Genomic DNA, 16756 nt, shown 5'->3' on the forward strand with positions numbered 1-16756 from the left:
GGTTTGGATCATCGAAAAAGATTTGGGACACGCCCCCAGTGGGCTGCAGCAGCCTGTTGTGCCTTAAGGCACAGTAGGAATCCCAAGTCCATATTCTACTAGTAGTTGACTCGTATAATGCACATATTATTTTTTTTTTTTCAAAACATATTTAATGGTACAATGTGTGTTATAAAAGAATAATTTTAATTTTAATTTGTATGATTTTAATTATTTATTTTAATAATATTTGGTGTTATCATTCTATAAAATTGTTACTTGAATACTTATATATATATATATATATATATTAATTTTAGTTAAATCATTTATGTATTTTGATAATTTTAGTTCTATCGCATTATAAAAGTGTAATTATCATATAATAATTTTTTATGATATATATTAGATTATAAACTAATAAAATAAATACTCATTTAGATATTAAAAATAATGGTTAAATTAGAAGAAGAATTAGTAACATAAAATTAAAAGTAATTCTAACTATTTAATTTTCTTTTATATTCATTTGGAAAATGAAATATGTAAAAATGGAAATTATATAAAATTTATTAAAAAAATTAAATATAAATATGTTATAATTGGATTGTATTTTATATGATATATATATATATATATATATTAAATTATAAGATTATAAAATAAGCACTGTTAATTAAATTAAACTATCAACTATATAAAACAAATTCAACAACAACTAACCAAACAAAAAACACATAACAATATCAAAATCCAAAAAGAAAAAATAATGAAAATATTCAAACGATAGATACATATCAATGTATGAAGTGATTAATCATCTGTAATATGATGTCAAACCAAAAAGAATTTACTGTTCAACAATTGAAAAAGTAACTCAAGCAGTAAATTTAAACTTTAGAAGTTCCTTGAGAGTATCATTGATGTTTAGGTTTTTCTTTTTGTGAGTTATAATTATATAAAATAATGTAGGAAATGAATATGATTTCATATATAGAATCACTATAAAATTTGAATAACAAATCCATAATATAAAATAATATAGAATTAGTATTGGATATAGAATAATACACGAAAAAATAAGAAGAAAAAAAGCAATTTAGCATTAAAAAAAAAAATCTGAATACCCTTGAAGAAATTTAAAAGAAAAATGTGAAACGCAAAATTGTTATTGGATTTGTGGATTATCTCAATCTATCATGAAAAATATATGGAAAAGAAATACTTGTCAAATAGAGATTATATAATATAGAATGATATATAATTAGTATTGAGTATAGAATAATGTACGGAAAAATAAGAAGGAAAAAAAAAAGGCAATTAAGCATTAAATTTTTTTTTCTAATACCCTTGAAATAATTAAAAAGAAAAACGTGAAATGCAAAATTGGTATTGGGTTTGTGAATTATCTCAATTTATCATGAAAAATATATAAAAAAGAAATATTTGTCAAATAGAGTCTGTATAAAATAGATAAAGTTAATATAATTTAAATTAAGTTTGAGTGTGTATAGAACTTTATATATAATTAAGAAAATACACATGACTATCTTAAAAAAAAGTAAATCCTTATCATGCGAAGAAACACTACTTTTAATAATATATATGTGTGCGTGTGATTTTGTGAAAATCATACCGAGATTTAGACTTTATCTATAATGAATTTTTTTCTAGGAAAAGCCCCAATGAACTTTGGAACTGCAAAACTGCTCAGCTAAAGCACATTAGTTGTATTGCTGAAGTTCTTAACCTGGTGAAAGTAGGTGAGAAATCACTAATCTAGGTTGGTATATGCAGGCATCAAGATTAATAGTACTTCAATACTGGTGAAGTAAAAAACCCCAATTTATTTTTTGAAACTCCATGTAGTTATTGTTATTTTATATTTATTTTACATCAGAAGACAAATAATTATTTTCAAGAATTAGTCTAAACAAATCCCTAATTATGAGATGTGGTTGTGAGTGGCTTTCCACCTCTCCATGGGATTAGTTAATCCCAGCATAACTATCTTCCTCCTTCCTTATCAGACAATAAAAAATAATCTGTCACTTCTTATTTTATTTTATTTTTTATCTCACACTAATTAAAAATAGTATAACATTGCAGTCATTATATTTTGATATTCATTTCCCAAGTGAATTTTGCACAGCCTTAAAAAAAAATTTAAAAAATAATCATGAAGCCCATGCCCATGTAACATTATGATTGTTGACAAAATGCTTGCCTCCAAAAAAACCAAATCGGTTGCCTTGGTGATATGTAAATGCTATACAGTTTACATTTGAGAATTGACATTAGTTCTATATAAATGAAAGGAAAATTTAAAGTTCTCTGACGTTTAGCTTTAAGGTTGTTGTTTTAAGCTACTTTGCGTAGAAGATCTAAAAATCATCACATCTAGTCTCTGCAATTGTTGTAGCCGACTTGGTTGCTTGGAATAGGATGAGCTGCCCTTATCAGTACACTTGGTATGAAAGCTATCATCTGCAAAAAAATATAAAAATAAGATAAACTAAAAAAAGAATCTGCTGAACTAAAGATCTTGGTTGTATTTGTTGTAAAATAAATGTTCACACCGATGCGAATGCAGCGCACATAATACTAAAACCGGGGAAATAAAATGGAGCTCTCTTCGATAGGAATAAATCTGAAAGGGGAAATAAAAATTAGTTTGAAATAGAGTAATAATTTTTTCATAAAGTACAAAAGAAACGACGTAGTTATCAACACTCGACATACCTGTAAGAGGACTAAATATCAAGGGAGAGATGACGTTGGCAATGGAAGTTATGCCAGAAATGGATCCTTGAGCAATCCCCTAATGTGAATTGAGATCAGTCAAATATGAAAAGAAACACGGAAAGTTATATTCCAAGTCTAAAACAAAGTAAAAAAAGGGTATTTTTGAGAAGAAAGATCAACCATGGTTTAGGCTTGAAGAGTTGCTAATAATAATAATAAGATCAGATTATGTGGTTTAGTTTGGATTACCTGCTCATTTGGTCCAACTTGTTTCGATACAATGCTTCGTAGCTACACAAAGTCAGAAATTCTCAATGATATTAATAGTGCTTTACAGAACAAAGCAAAAGTACTTTTTGAATTTTTAAAGCAAAGTACTCACACAAGGGGTTGCGAAGACGGTGAAAATAGTAAATGCAGCAACGACATAAGGAACCTGCAGAATAATTAAATTTTGAAGCAAAAACAAGACAATAGAATTCTAATAAATTGATGCATTGTGAAGAATAAAATGGCTTAACCAAAGCCTAATAGGGATGACAGTGACAGGAAATTTTTTGATAGAATTCACAATTATCACTATGAACTTGGGAAAAATAATAAAAGTCTGCAAGAAGCTAGCCAGTGTAGTTGAAAGGGCATACCCAAACAGACCATGCTATGCTGTCCACCAGCAACTGCATAATACCAGAAAAATAAATCATCATCACAAGCTTAATTCATATGTCTGATAATTTCTCTCTCAGCGCGCACACTCCTAGATTGTGTTTAGATTAAGGATTTTACGAAGGAAATTTTTTTGTCAATTTTCCCTTCCATTTTCCTTTCCCTCCACAAATTCTAGATCCAAACACAGTCTTACAGAGAAATGCAATCCCATGGAAAAAGAAGAAAAAAAACGTTACGGAGTGATATGAAGCACTTACAGATAAAAATGAAATAAAGAGTGCCGTAGAAAGCAACTTTTCTTCTCCTATAACAGGAGCCAACATGGGCATGAAAAGCAGCTGCAGGACTCTCAAATACACAGGAATTGAACATAGTATATAATAAGAAATGGGAATTAAGCATATGTCAGTATAGTTGAACATAGCGGTAGAAATTAAGTCATGAGAAACATGCCTGTGATATAGTGCCGGCAATGCCATTAATTAGCAACAGATCAGCAAACTGGTCTTTGTTGAAGTGAAACCGGGACTTGAAGAAATACTGCGACAAAGGGAGTAAAACTAGACTTCAGCAGCTTGTTGGTTAATCACAAGAAGGATGATCTTAGACTTATGCATCCAAATGGATAAAAGAGTCATATTTCAGAGGAAGAAATGTACCAATGCTGAAGATTGAAGTCCGCCCTCTGCAAGACTATTGAAAAATGCAGCAAGTGCTGCTTGCGCAAATGTTGGACTGCAGCATGTGAACAGAAACCAGGTCAAAACATATCAAAAAGGAAGAGAAAATTATGAAACCCGAATTTAAAAATAAGAAAAAAGGGAGAAAAAAACAAGGGTAAGTGAAATTTGTCTCTCACCTACTCTTAAGAAAGCGCACAAGGTCCTTGAGTGAAGCGATTTTCTTGAAGACATCAACTTTACTAGCCGATTCACCATCCGATTGAGTAGTTTCCTCTTCGTTCGTCAAGATTGGCTGCCTTAGAGAATCGGTGTTGGGCTTAGTATCCTCGAGGAAAATTCTCATGTACACGACTGCAATCATTGATACAATTGAAGCAACCTGAATTGGGAAATAACAAGAACATCACACATTCACAACGCATCAATACCCAAAAGTGGGAAATTAACTCTGTTAAGAAATATGGGGGGACCTGAAATGTCTGAGCAGTGGAGAGGAAGCGAGCAGCTAAGGTGCCGCAAACGAATGCAGCAGAGGTCATACCCGAGACAATCCCAAATGCTGAAGCCCGTCGCGTGCCCGAAATGTTATCTGCCTGCGTAGAAAGAAAAGAGAGATCAGAGATAAATCAGAAATCAAGCATTTTGTGAGCTGAATTCGGTATTTGGGGTTTTGGCGGAAAGCGTGTCATAACGGTATTAACTGCCTGCAAACACTCTTCTGAGCCTAGAATGCGGACACACCCAACACATGTTTTGGGCCTAAATGGGATCAGTTTGGGAAAAGCCTTTCTCCTTATCCAACAGTGATATCATAATGGTGCTAATTCTATAATTGGTAAGAAGGGGGCAAAGAAAAAAAAAAAATTTGTGTGTCAAATTTTTGCATAATAAAATTTTATTATATTTTTAAAATAAAAATGTCACATCAATTAAAATAATGTCAAATTGACAATTTTGACACCATAATATGTTGTCAATTAAATCAATGTCAAGTTCAAAAGTTCGACTAAATTATGTATTGTATTTGATGTAACTTTGAATTAAATTAATGAATAAATTTTGTTTAAAAAACAAATAATAATAATTATTGCTTTTAAAAAAGAAAACACATTTGAAGCCTTTAAAAAGCTCTTCTAATTAGATCTACAATAATATCTAATATGTGTCAATTTTTAATTTGCCACACCCTCTATCATACGGCGTCCAACTCTTTTATTACATCATTGTAAGTCTCCAGCATTTCTCAAGTAGGCAGGCGCTAGCGCTCATCAAATGCTCATCAAATCAAATCATACAGTGATTATGGTAAATAATTGTCTAATGCATTGATGGAGGAGTGAAGGTTGAAATTACCACATAAGCCAAGGAGAGGCATAGAATGCTGCCTTCACTAACCATGGCAGTCAGAGTCTTTGACACATAATATGCGTAGAAGAAATTCGTTGTCCTGCTGTATGCCAATATAACTGCCAAAATATATATCATCATCATAATTTAAAAAATAAAAAATTTCTTAAATCTTGACCAGTTGGGTTAAGGCAAGGCTAGCCCTCGAGCTTGACTCGTTGACAGGCTAGTTGGCGGCCCTTCAACCCCAACTGCAAGCATGTCTAAGCTAAGCTCATTGGGTGGAACCTGAACCTAAGGTTTTAATCTGTTGGTTGGCCCAGCCCAAGTCAGTAAACAAAATTCATTGGGCTTGGCACCATTTGTGTGGGGAATTAAAGTTCAGTAATTTTTTTTTTTTTTTTTTGTATGATTGAATTCTATGTACCATACATAAAAGAGCAGAATGGCTCTTGAAAGGTTGCAAACTTGCAAAGACATGTTTGGTGTTTTTAAAAGCAAAGTGAAAAATCTAGAAATCCTCTAGATGTTGATTTGTGATTATGTATCAAATTTAAGCAGTAAACAACAATCCCAATCAAACAATCAAGACAAATCGACACAACGATTTTACGTGAAAAAACTACAATTGGACACCTCCAATTGTGATAAAAAATCATGGACAATAGCCACAAAACAATCCACTAAGAAGATATAAAGGAATTACATAGGTATACTCTCAATGACCTAGCGAATCCACGCCAGAATTAAATCAACCCATATGTGCCTCTTCCAACCCCGTCTTCACCTCGGAATTGTCTTGACGATGAGCCACTCTAGAATCCACCAAAGCTTCAGGCTCAAATTCTTCAAAATCCACTGAATAACAACTCTCTCTTTTGTATAGAACAAACAAATAATCCTTTGATGTATACTCTTTAAACCATGAGTTGAATACTCAATCAAAATATCAAATAAAATTAGCAAAATATCTCCAGATATAAACCTTAGAACCCAAAAAGAAGATCTAGAGAAGTAATCCTAGATTTGGACTGAAACACATATTTATAGAAAACTGTCTCGCGATCTCCGCTCGAGCGTCAAATTGGCTGCTCGAGCGGACCTACGCTCGAGCGCGGAAAGTTTCGCTCAAGCGGAAAAAAACAACATCCAGTATTTTTGCAGGTGAACTAAACTTCTGGAACTCAACATTCTCCGCTCGAGCGGGGGAATGTCCGCTCGAGCGGATAAGCAACTTGGAATGCATTTTTGCATTTTGCTTCGGGGGCGCTGCCCCTTGACCCCGCCGTGGCGCTGCCCCGAACCCGCCAAGGGGCGCTGCCCTCTGGACCCCCGCGAGCTGACCGGGCAGCTCGATCCCTATCATAATCAGCGAAGTGGCAATCTTGAAAGAATTAACATCACATACTTCTTTGCAAAGCCCAATTCGGGTTAGATTCGCATCTAATAAACTCAAGACCTCACTGAAATAAAAAAGTGCGAAAACAAATACAACTTAAAGGAATTTTGCCAAATGAGGTTGCTAAGAATAAAACTTAACACAAATCAAGCAAGGAAGGGGTGTATATAAGGAGAAATTTCAGGGCATTGTAAGTTTTAAAAAATAATTACAAATAAATAGTAAATTTTATATATTAATAATCAAAATTATAAACTTCTCCATGAATTTGTAATAACTTTATAAAATCACCACTGAATGATGATTTCTCCTATATATAATATATACCAAATGGAATGATGGAGAGAGACAAGGGGAGGGTGAGCAAAGCTTTCCTTCCATACACATCCGACATCTTTCCTATCAATGGCATCATCAGCACCGTTCCCACTCCTGTTATCTGCATGTCCATATATCTATCAATTAATAATAAGATAACCCACAATTCCTAATCACCAACTCATTATAATATAACTAGATCTCAATATTCTCTTAATTATCTCTCTTGTCAATTTAAGACCATTAAATGTTCCATGTAAGGTTGCTATTGGTGCAAACTGATCATCTACAAAAAAAGAAAAATAATAATTATACACTAACGGTATTGGTTAAGTATATTTTCAAATTATATAGGTTTGTCCAAAGAAAAAATTTAATCCTATCTCTTTTAGGTTTTTTTTTTTTTTTTAAGTGGTTTGTAAGTGCTATGTATAATTTCATGTTCAACTCATTAAAAACTCATTCAACTTCAACTCGTTATGTAAAGAAATTAAAGTTTGAACACCTTCATACTCAACTCAACACCACTCATTCACAACCCAATCAAGCAGCCACAAAAGGACACCAACAACTCGTTATGTAAAGAAATTAAAGTTTGAACACCTTCCTACTCAACTCAACACCACTCATTCACAACCCAATCAAGGCCACAAAAGGACACCAACAATTGGATCTATCTGATTCTTTTGAAGGGTGGTAGTATATATGTTAGGTAAATTTGAATGGCCATGATGAACGGTAGGTTGGATATTTAGGTGAGCAAGTCCGGCCAAGGGCAGGAGTCACAGTCGACTACGTGTACCCTTCTGAACTTAGTTTAATTTTACAGCAAGGTATTATGAAAAATCTTTCATGAAAATAATTATGAAAATTTTGTGACCCTTGGATTACACTTAGAACAAAGCACCACACACTAATCAAGGTAATCTGAGGATCATAAATCTTTCATGATCATTTTCATGAAAAAAATTTTATGATCCCTAACTTTTCTCTTAATTTTACACTCCAACCCAAGTCAAGATTCACTATCATGGCCAACAACTCTACAAACATATTTGGACTATTAGGAGAACAATTGTGAAAAACCATGAAGCAACATAAGATAAAAGTTCATTTATGTGATATTACAATTACTGGTTAATAAAAAATAATAATAAAATTGATTGAACATCTTTTTTTTCTCCCATTAATCCGGTATCACCTTTATTCCCAAAAGTAATAATTAAAGATGTGATCCATAATGTCATCCAAAGGTGGGAGATAATACAGATGACCCAAAAAATAAAATAAAAAAAAGTGGATTGAAAATTAGTTGAAATCACTGTTACACCCCACTAGTATTCAAAAAAGTGTGTATAATCCTTCCTTTTTCCTAAAACTAACCATTCAAGATGTTTGATTTCAACATATTCCAAGAAACTTGAGAGAGAGAGAGAGAGAGAGAGAGAGAGAGAGAGGCATATGCTGAATATCTATATGAACAACTAAAGCTTTTAGGGCATATATTCATGAAGATTGCAAGGTACCCAAAAACAAAAGTTGTTTAAAACAGGAAAAAAAGAGAAGAGCAAAGATTTGAACATGGTGTATAGATAGATAAACTGCATAAGAAATGAAGAAGAGAAATGAATAGATGTATTGTATATATATATATATACATACAGCTTGTTGGAAACCGGAGAGGTAGATGGCGAGAGAGCATTCATCTTCACCGGGGCAAAGCGCCGACATGGTCACATCTGTAATGCCCGGAATTACAACTATCATTGCAAAGTTTGAGAGGAAAACCGTCACAAACAGGTGGCTCAAACCCGCTACCTTCTCCATCTCTTCCTCTCTCTTTCCCTCTCTGTCTCTATGTGTGGAGGCAAGCAAAGTATACATGCCTCACGTATGGGGAAAATATTCAATATTTCCGATATATCGCCTATCATTTAATTTTTTCTTTCATGTTTTTTAATTATCTAACACAATATTTTACAAACCTATTTTTTCACTAATCATAATAGTATAAAATATTATGTGTCCATGCTCTAAGATTACTTTAAAGGTTGTTTGAGATATTCTAAATAAGTGTATTTTTTAACTTTTTATGAAATATGGGTTGATTTTGAAGTGATATGGTAGAGAGATGTGACTTAAATAAGATGATATTATTTAAATAAAATAGTGACTTTTTGACTTTTTAATTTTTTTAGGGGATGCAAAACCTAACCTAAATAATTACCCTTACTGACGTTGCAAAATTACTTCAAATTATAAAAATCAAAATTGAAATCAAAATATATATTCCTTACTGAGTAAATTAGTCACTGCGTGCTTGGTCCAAGTAATGTGGCCATGTCACAAATCCATGGATTTGTATGGGGTCAATCGTTTGGATGAATTTGTGACAATACCCTGTTGGGTATATATTTTATTGCAGGTTAAAAATTAATAATCAGAAAGTACAAATTAAAAATATTTTTCTCCTAGCTTATTTTAAGTTTTTTCAATTAAAAAGTTATAAATAAAAACGATATCAAATAGTTTAACACATACTTTTAAATTAAAATAAATTATAATCAATTCGTTTAAATTGCAGCAAACATTGTGAGACATTGAATAATTTTTAATTTACTACTACGTCAAATGTGAGTGTGATATGATTTTTAAAATTTTTAAATAAAACATTTTTATGATATTTTTGTAATTAAAATAATTTTTCATGAGCTCTTCTTCTTTCTTTTTTTTCTTTTTTTTTTGTAATATGATTACTCTTAATTTATTACAAAACTAGTGACTTCGTACAAACATACTTGTTCAAAACAAAGTAGTGAGGTATTTGGTTAGGGAGTGTGGAAAAATAAGAATTTTTTTGGATTTTTCTTTTCTTTTACATTTTTGTCCAAAAGTTACGAATGTAAATAGTTTAAACCATGTAAAAATATTTTATTTGAATAATTTTGATAGACTTTTGGATTATTATTATTATTAGGGTAAATTATAATTTAACCCTCTGTAGTTTATCCTAAAAACACGGAACCCCCTTGTACTTTCATTTGTAACACTTAAACCACTAAACTTTATACCATGTTGCAATTTTTGACGGACGTAACAGAAATGCACAAAACGACGTCGTTTTGTGCACCGCCTAATAAAACATAAAATAAAAAAAGAAAAAACAGGAAAGAGAGAGAGAAAGAGAGAGAGAGACAAACACTCTCCCTTTCCCTCTAATGGCCAAAACCAAAAACCCAACAAAATCCACCAAGAAAAATCAGAAAAACCAGCCCGACAATGCCCTAAAATCACAAAAAACACTATCTTGGTAAGTTGTGAAATGCCTCCTCACCTGCAAACACCTCCAGATCCAACCAAAATATATGTGTATATTGGCATTGAGAAGACCCAAATATTGGCTCAAAAAAGCCCCTTGAACTTCTTGGTGGGCAAAATCGTGAAGGCCAGGCCATGTCTGCTTGGAAGCAATCCACCAACCCAGATATTGAAAACAACTCAGAAAAAGAGCATACTTGGGAATACTCAACACTGAGATACTCATGAGCAAAAACCCACAGCTATGACAGCGTTATCATGGACCATTACCATGGACAGCGATACCATAGCCATGAACTTGAATCACCTCTCAACAGCACCACTGGACCTCTCTATAATCTCTGAACCACAAAAAAACAACCCAGAGAAGCACCAGAGAAACAACGAAAAACCAGAGAAGCACTACCGACCAACCTGCCATATCACACGGAGAACCCGCCGACAACGAACTGACCACCGACGACACAACCCAGACCAACAGAGCACTCACAGAATTGCCAAGGCTGCTCTACAACCCAGCCGAAACACCAACTGGCCGAAGAGCTACCAAGACCCACAGAAAAGACTGCCAGAGTACCAACCCAGAGACCACAATTGTTAACATCATTTTTCTCTCTCTAGAACTAGAGAGAGATGCACACCTTCAGTTGAACCACAAAACTGGGACATGAAAGCCTTCCAGACAATTGTTGTGGAGTCGGTAAGTTGGAAGAGACCATTGTTGTAGATCTTTGCAACACCGATCAATCAAAGAGTGTTTATTCAATCGAAGAGTGTTTGTCCTTCTCTCTCTCTCTCTTTTCTGTTTTTTCTTTTATTTTATTTTATTTTTTATCAGGCAGTGCACAAAACGACGTCGTTTTGTACATTTCTGTTACGTTCGTCAAAAATTACAATATGGTATAAAGTATAGGGATTTAAGTGTTACAAATGAAAGTAAAAAGAGGTTCCGTGTTTTTAGGGTAAACCATAGGGGGTTAAATTATAATTTATCCTTATTATTATTGTTGTTATTATTATTATTATTATTATTATTATGTGTTGGTTGTTCCAAATTTGGCATAGAAAGGATGTGTGATGGGCCATATCATGCTGTAGGTACAGCACAGGTCTTCTCCCCAGAGAAGCCCACTAGTGAATGGGCCAATATTGACATTTTACAAAGCCTGTTATAGCCGTAGTGTTTTTTTTCCATAATTAAATAAATAAATTTAGGAGATTACAAAATGGAGAAACTTTTTCTTCAACTCAAGATGCAGGAGCTCCTACATTCCAATAATGTGGCACCCTATAATTCCTATGATTGGCTAAGAGATTACACAATTCAAGAAAACTTGTATTTGAAACTTATTTACTCCGTTTTTTTAATTAAATTTTTATGTAAATATATAAAATTCAATATTGAGAATTCTTGGATAACTTATCAGCTAATTTTTATATGTTTATTCTTGAACGATTAAATTGTTTCACAATTGTATTGCACAACTAGTACTGGTTCAAAATTTACATATATCAGACAATATTGTGTGCTATAAAATTATGTTAAAAAAAATAAGCATGCTTGGTTTTATTTTTTAAAAATAATTTTGAGTTTTTTTATTTACATTTTTTATTTTGTCTTTAGTAACTTTTCATATTTTAATCAAAATTTTAATTTTTTTAGAGGCGATACACTTTAAAATATTTGTGAAGAAATTTGATTTTTTTACTAAAAACAAATAAAAAATAAAAATACCACATTTTCAATTTTTTTTTTTTTGGAGAATTTTTTCTATATTTCTACGACATACAATGTTACCTAATGTATGTAAGTTTTTAACGGATATTAATTATGTAATACAATTGTGAAACGATTTGATTGTGAAAAAAAAAAGTGATGAGTCATACAAAATTTAATACCAAAATTAAATTTTGTATTTTTTGATAATGATTGAATTACAAATAAAATACATAAGTTATCTAATATAACTAGGTTTCTAAATAGGGTAAATTACATTTTGCCTTTCTAAAGTTTCATCCATTTTTTACTTTGACCCTTTAAGTTTATATTTTTCCACTTTGACCATTTATGTTTGTAATCCTTCCCACTTTGGCCTTTAAGTTTGATTTTTCCTATTTTGACACATCATGTTTGCAATACTTCAGACTTTTAACCTTTTATGTTTACAATTCTTCTTACTTTATTCCTAGACTAACTTCTATTCAAAAAACTAACAGAATCTGTCACATCACCAGCACATCAGCTCAATGTATAATGTAAAAAATTCACTAAAGATGTAAAAAATGAAATATAGAAAACAAAAGAAAAAATAGATTTTTTTTTTATAGTTTTTAGTGAACTTTTTTTCAAATTTATTCATAAACATTATTACATTATAGATGCATCTAACTTAGATGCACCTAAAAAAATAAAAACAAATTTAACTAAAATAAGAAGAAAAAAAAAGTTCACTAAAAACGAAAAAAAATCGATAATAAACTTTTCATTTCAAAATTGATAATATAAGTGTTTGAGTCAATATATTTTTATTTTTTTTGTCTTTAGTAAACTTTTTTTTTCCTTTTATAGTTAAATTTGTTTTTATTTTTTTAGGTGCATCTAATCTAGATGCATTTATAATGTAAAAATGTTTATGAATAAATTTGAAAAAAAAAAGTTCACTAAACACTAAAAAAAATCTATTTTTTTTTGTTTTCTATTTTTTATTTTTTGCATCTTTAGTAAATTTTTTAGATCACAGATGGAGCTAATGTGTTGGTGATGTGACAAATTCTGTTAGTTTTTTTTATGGAAGTTAGTTTAGGAGTAAAGTGGGGAGGATTACAAATATGAAGGGCTAAAATGAAAAAAAATCAAACTTAAAGGGCCAAAGTGTAAATGATTGTAAATATGATGGGCCAAAATGAAAAAAATCAAACTTAAGGGACCAAAGTGAAAAATGAATAAAACTTTAGGGTGACAAAGTGTAATTTACCCATTCTAAATATATGTATAATCTCTTAACCAATCTTAGGTGCCACGTTACTTGGGATGTAGGAGCTCCTGCATCGGGAGTTGGAGGAAAACATTTTCCTTTATAAATTGGTAAAATAAAACTTGAATATTGAATCCTATTTAAAAATAAAAGTAAAAACTACACCAATTTGATTTCTATACAATATCTTCTATTTCATTTATGTAAAAAAAAAAATCTCCTAATAGAGACGTTAAAAGCAAGAATGATTTTGTTAATTTTACTTCTATCTATTGAGAATTTTTTTTTTATTTTTCTAATTCAACTTATTTTCATATTTTAGTGAATTGTTTCTCAGAATTTACTCAAACTTCTTTACTTTTTATATTCGTCTTAACTATACGATTGTAAAGAATTTTTTTTTTTTTTTTTTTGAAAAAAGATTGAAAGAGAGAAAAATAAGCAAGTTTTTGTAACTTTTTTGACAAAATTTGAATTATTTTTATTTTTAATAAAATATTATTAAAATTGACTTAATTTTTTACAATTTTGACTCTCACTTAGAATAAAAAAATGAGCAATGCTATAAACTACTAACTTGCCATCACTAATCCCACCACTAGTAAGGTGGCAATTGAAAAAAAAAAAACAAGACACAAAAACATTGTGGCAGTGGGTGAGACTCACTGTCACATCATTAGAGCCACTTCTAATTAGTGGTCTAAAGTATTTCTCTAAAAAAATAAAAAATAAAAAGCTAGCTTTTTTTATATATTTTTGCCAAATCAAATACACAAGGAAACAAATAGCATTTTAAAGATTTTGTAATTTATATGTCACCAGGTACCTCTTTAAGGTCGGATCGCGTTAAATCCATTCAAATATGTAATTCGTCTTGTTTGAAAAGTGACTATATTTTTTACTTTTTGACTATTTAATTATTATAATAGACTATTTTAATTTTTATATTTGAAAGATAGGTGAGATTCTTTTGTTTAATTATTATATTAAAAAATATGTTTAAAATAATATTAAAATGTAAAATGACAAAATTGCCTCTAATGTTTCGTTTGTCAACTATATAATTTAGCTAAAAAAGCTAAAAAAATCATTATAAGTTGTTGAATAATGTTTCAGAGCTCGAAAATTTGCCCTCCTTAATCCCCCTAATGCCCAAAACGACGTCGTTTTGGGCATTAGGCTTTTTTTTTTTTTTTTTTTCCTTCCATTTTCGACATTTTCGAGCTCAAACACACAGGGGGAAGATGGAGAGGGAGAGAGAGAGAGAGAGAGGAGAGAGGGAGACACACACACACATGGGCCCCTGTATTCCGGCCGATCGGCCGATCGGCGCAGCTCCACCATCATTGCAGCTTCGCCATCGTCGCAGATCGCCGATCGTCGCAGCTCGTCCGCCGTGCCGCCGTCGTCTGCCTCTGCTGCTTCTTCTCTTCTTCTTCCCTTCTTCTTCTCTTCTTTCTTTCTTCCCTTCTTCTTTCTTCATTTCTGCCTCTGCTTCATCTCTGATTAAACGGAAAAAAAAAATCCAAAAACGACGAAACGACGTCGTTTTTGGTTTGGGGGATTTGGGGGGCGTGAATTCGAGCGACATAGCACTGCCGATAAGTTGTTATATCACTCTCTCTACTTCTCTGCATATCTTTTTGTAAAAAATTAAAAAAATATTAAAATAGTATATTCTCAAACGAAACCTAAGAATAAAATATCATTTTTCTAACAAAGAAATATTTGTTGACGTGGCATGCATAATTCAAAGGGCAAAAATGAACATTTACTCACCTGTGTTAGCAATGTTGTGAACCACGTGATCTATCATCTCACAATAGGAGATGTTACAATGTGCACCCTCAAAAAAGTACATATAGTTTTATAACTTTTTCATAAAATTTCATAACTTAAACCCAAAATGTCATAATTTTTTTACTACAAAAGTCATAACTTTTTTTCATTGAAAAATGTCATAACAAAATATCAAAATGTCATAACATTATCATTTCTAATTTTAGGGTGCTATAAATTTGCTATTTATAACTTTAAAACAAAATGTCATAACACACATGTCACGACCCGCTCCCCGTACCCAAGGGTTAAGCATTGTGATGGCCAGTAATTGAGATTACCTACGGCCAATTCTTAAACAAATCAAATAACGCGAGCGGAAGTAATATTTAAATAAGGGTACCAAAATAATCATTGGAGCTTCTATTTTTATTACAAAATATGTTGACCAAAAAGGCCGATATTTACATAGAAAAATATCATAAAAGTACTGTGTGTGTCTATTCCGCAGCCCCGCATCTAAGACTTTCCAAAAGCTATTTTTGAATTACATGTTTCTTGAAAATTGGTAAATAACTATAAGTACATGACAGAGTGAAAAATATTATACCAAGAGTATGAGAGACACGAAATAACCATGGATAGTTAGTTAGGCCAAAACATTTACATAACTCAATTTGGTAAATAAATCATTAGTAACCAAATCATTTAAGTAGCAGAAACTGAAATACATATATTATGTAAATATATAACCATAACCACGATACAGAACAGAACAGAACAGAGGTCACAGAAGTGACAGTCAGAACAGAGGTACGGATTCAAGAAGTGGCTCGTACGGATTCTAGAGATGGCTCCCACAATAGTGTAGCACTTAGCTCCGCATAACACTTTGGTCCGCACAGAACAGAGGTCAATGGATCAGAGGGCCACAAAGTAACCAAACAGAGGCCAAAAGTTATTTAAGTCCCCCAAGGCGTGGGACTCCCGTAATGGTATTTACAAAACATAATTGTATATAAGGTCATAACCAAATACTCTTTAAAATATAAACACACATATCCATGAGTTTCTTTTTAAGCAAATATGGTTCAGAAAATAATCCATGTAACTAAAACCTTTATAAAATATAACTTGTATAAAATAGATTTTGGTAAGTCAAAACATAAGTAAAATATATTTTGATAACTTAAGGTATAATATAATTTACCTTAACTTTAATACATTCCTCTTTCTTTCCACTATCAAAGACCTTTTCAACTTCCTCCCTTCTTTCCTTCTTTTCCTTTCTTTGCAGGATCACCACCTCCTTATTCATAAAGAGGTGCGAGCATCAGTTGGCCAACACGTGGCCCAACGCATCTCTCCCTCCAGATTCGTTCAATAATTACATACACTTATTTTTATTCTTAATAGATATTTAAGATAATTACTTTTTGACTTAATATTTTAATATAATTATATAAATTAATTAATTTTTAATTAAATTACATTTTATCATGTATCAATAAAAAATTAATTATTTATTTTACTATCACACCCAT

General features: G+C 31.6%; 1 protein-coding gene across 2 annotated transcripts; it reads right to left on the minus strand.

The window, feature by feature from the left end:
• Window positions 1-2144: 2144 nt before the first annotated feature.
• On the minus strand, window positions 2145-9046 carry LOC145815378 (uncharacterized). Of its 2 annotated transcripts, none has more exons than XM_082912003.1 (14): window positions 8803-9046; window positions 7150-7261; window positions 5430-5542; window positions 4547-4669; window positions 4253-4455; window positions 4053-4128; window positions 3847-3933; window positions 3651-3731; window positions 3369-3401; window positions 3107-3160; window positions 2974-3015; window positions 2722-2800; window positions 2559-2629; window positions 2145-2466 (listed from the first exon to the last, which is right to left on the minus strand). In XM_082912003.1, exons 1-14 carry the CDS (start codon window positions 9022-9024, stop codon window positions 2380-2382), a joined length of 1383 nt encoding a protein of 460 aa, XP_082768129.1. In that variant the 5' UTR covers window positions 9025-9046; the 3' UTR covers window positions 2145-2379. The 2 variants fall into 2 exon arrangements, with proteins under 2 accessions (XP_082768129.1, XP_082768130.1); XM_082912004.1 differs by lacking the exon at window positions 8803-9046 and adding an exon at window positions 7646-7687.
• Between the last annotated feature and the right edge of the window lie 7710 nt (window positions 9047-16756).

This window comes from Camellia sinensis, unplaced genomic scaffold (genome assembly GCF_055761805.1).
Source record: "Camellia sinensis isolate YWXY unplaced genomic scaffold, ASM5576180v1 Unanchor2, whole genome shotgun sequence".
NCBI lineage: Eukaryota > Viridiplantae > Streptophyta > Magnoliopsida > Ericales > Theaceae > Camellia > Camellia sinensis.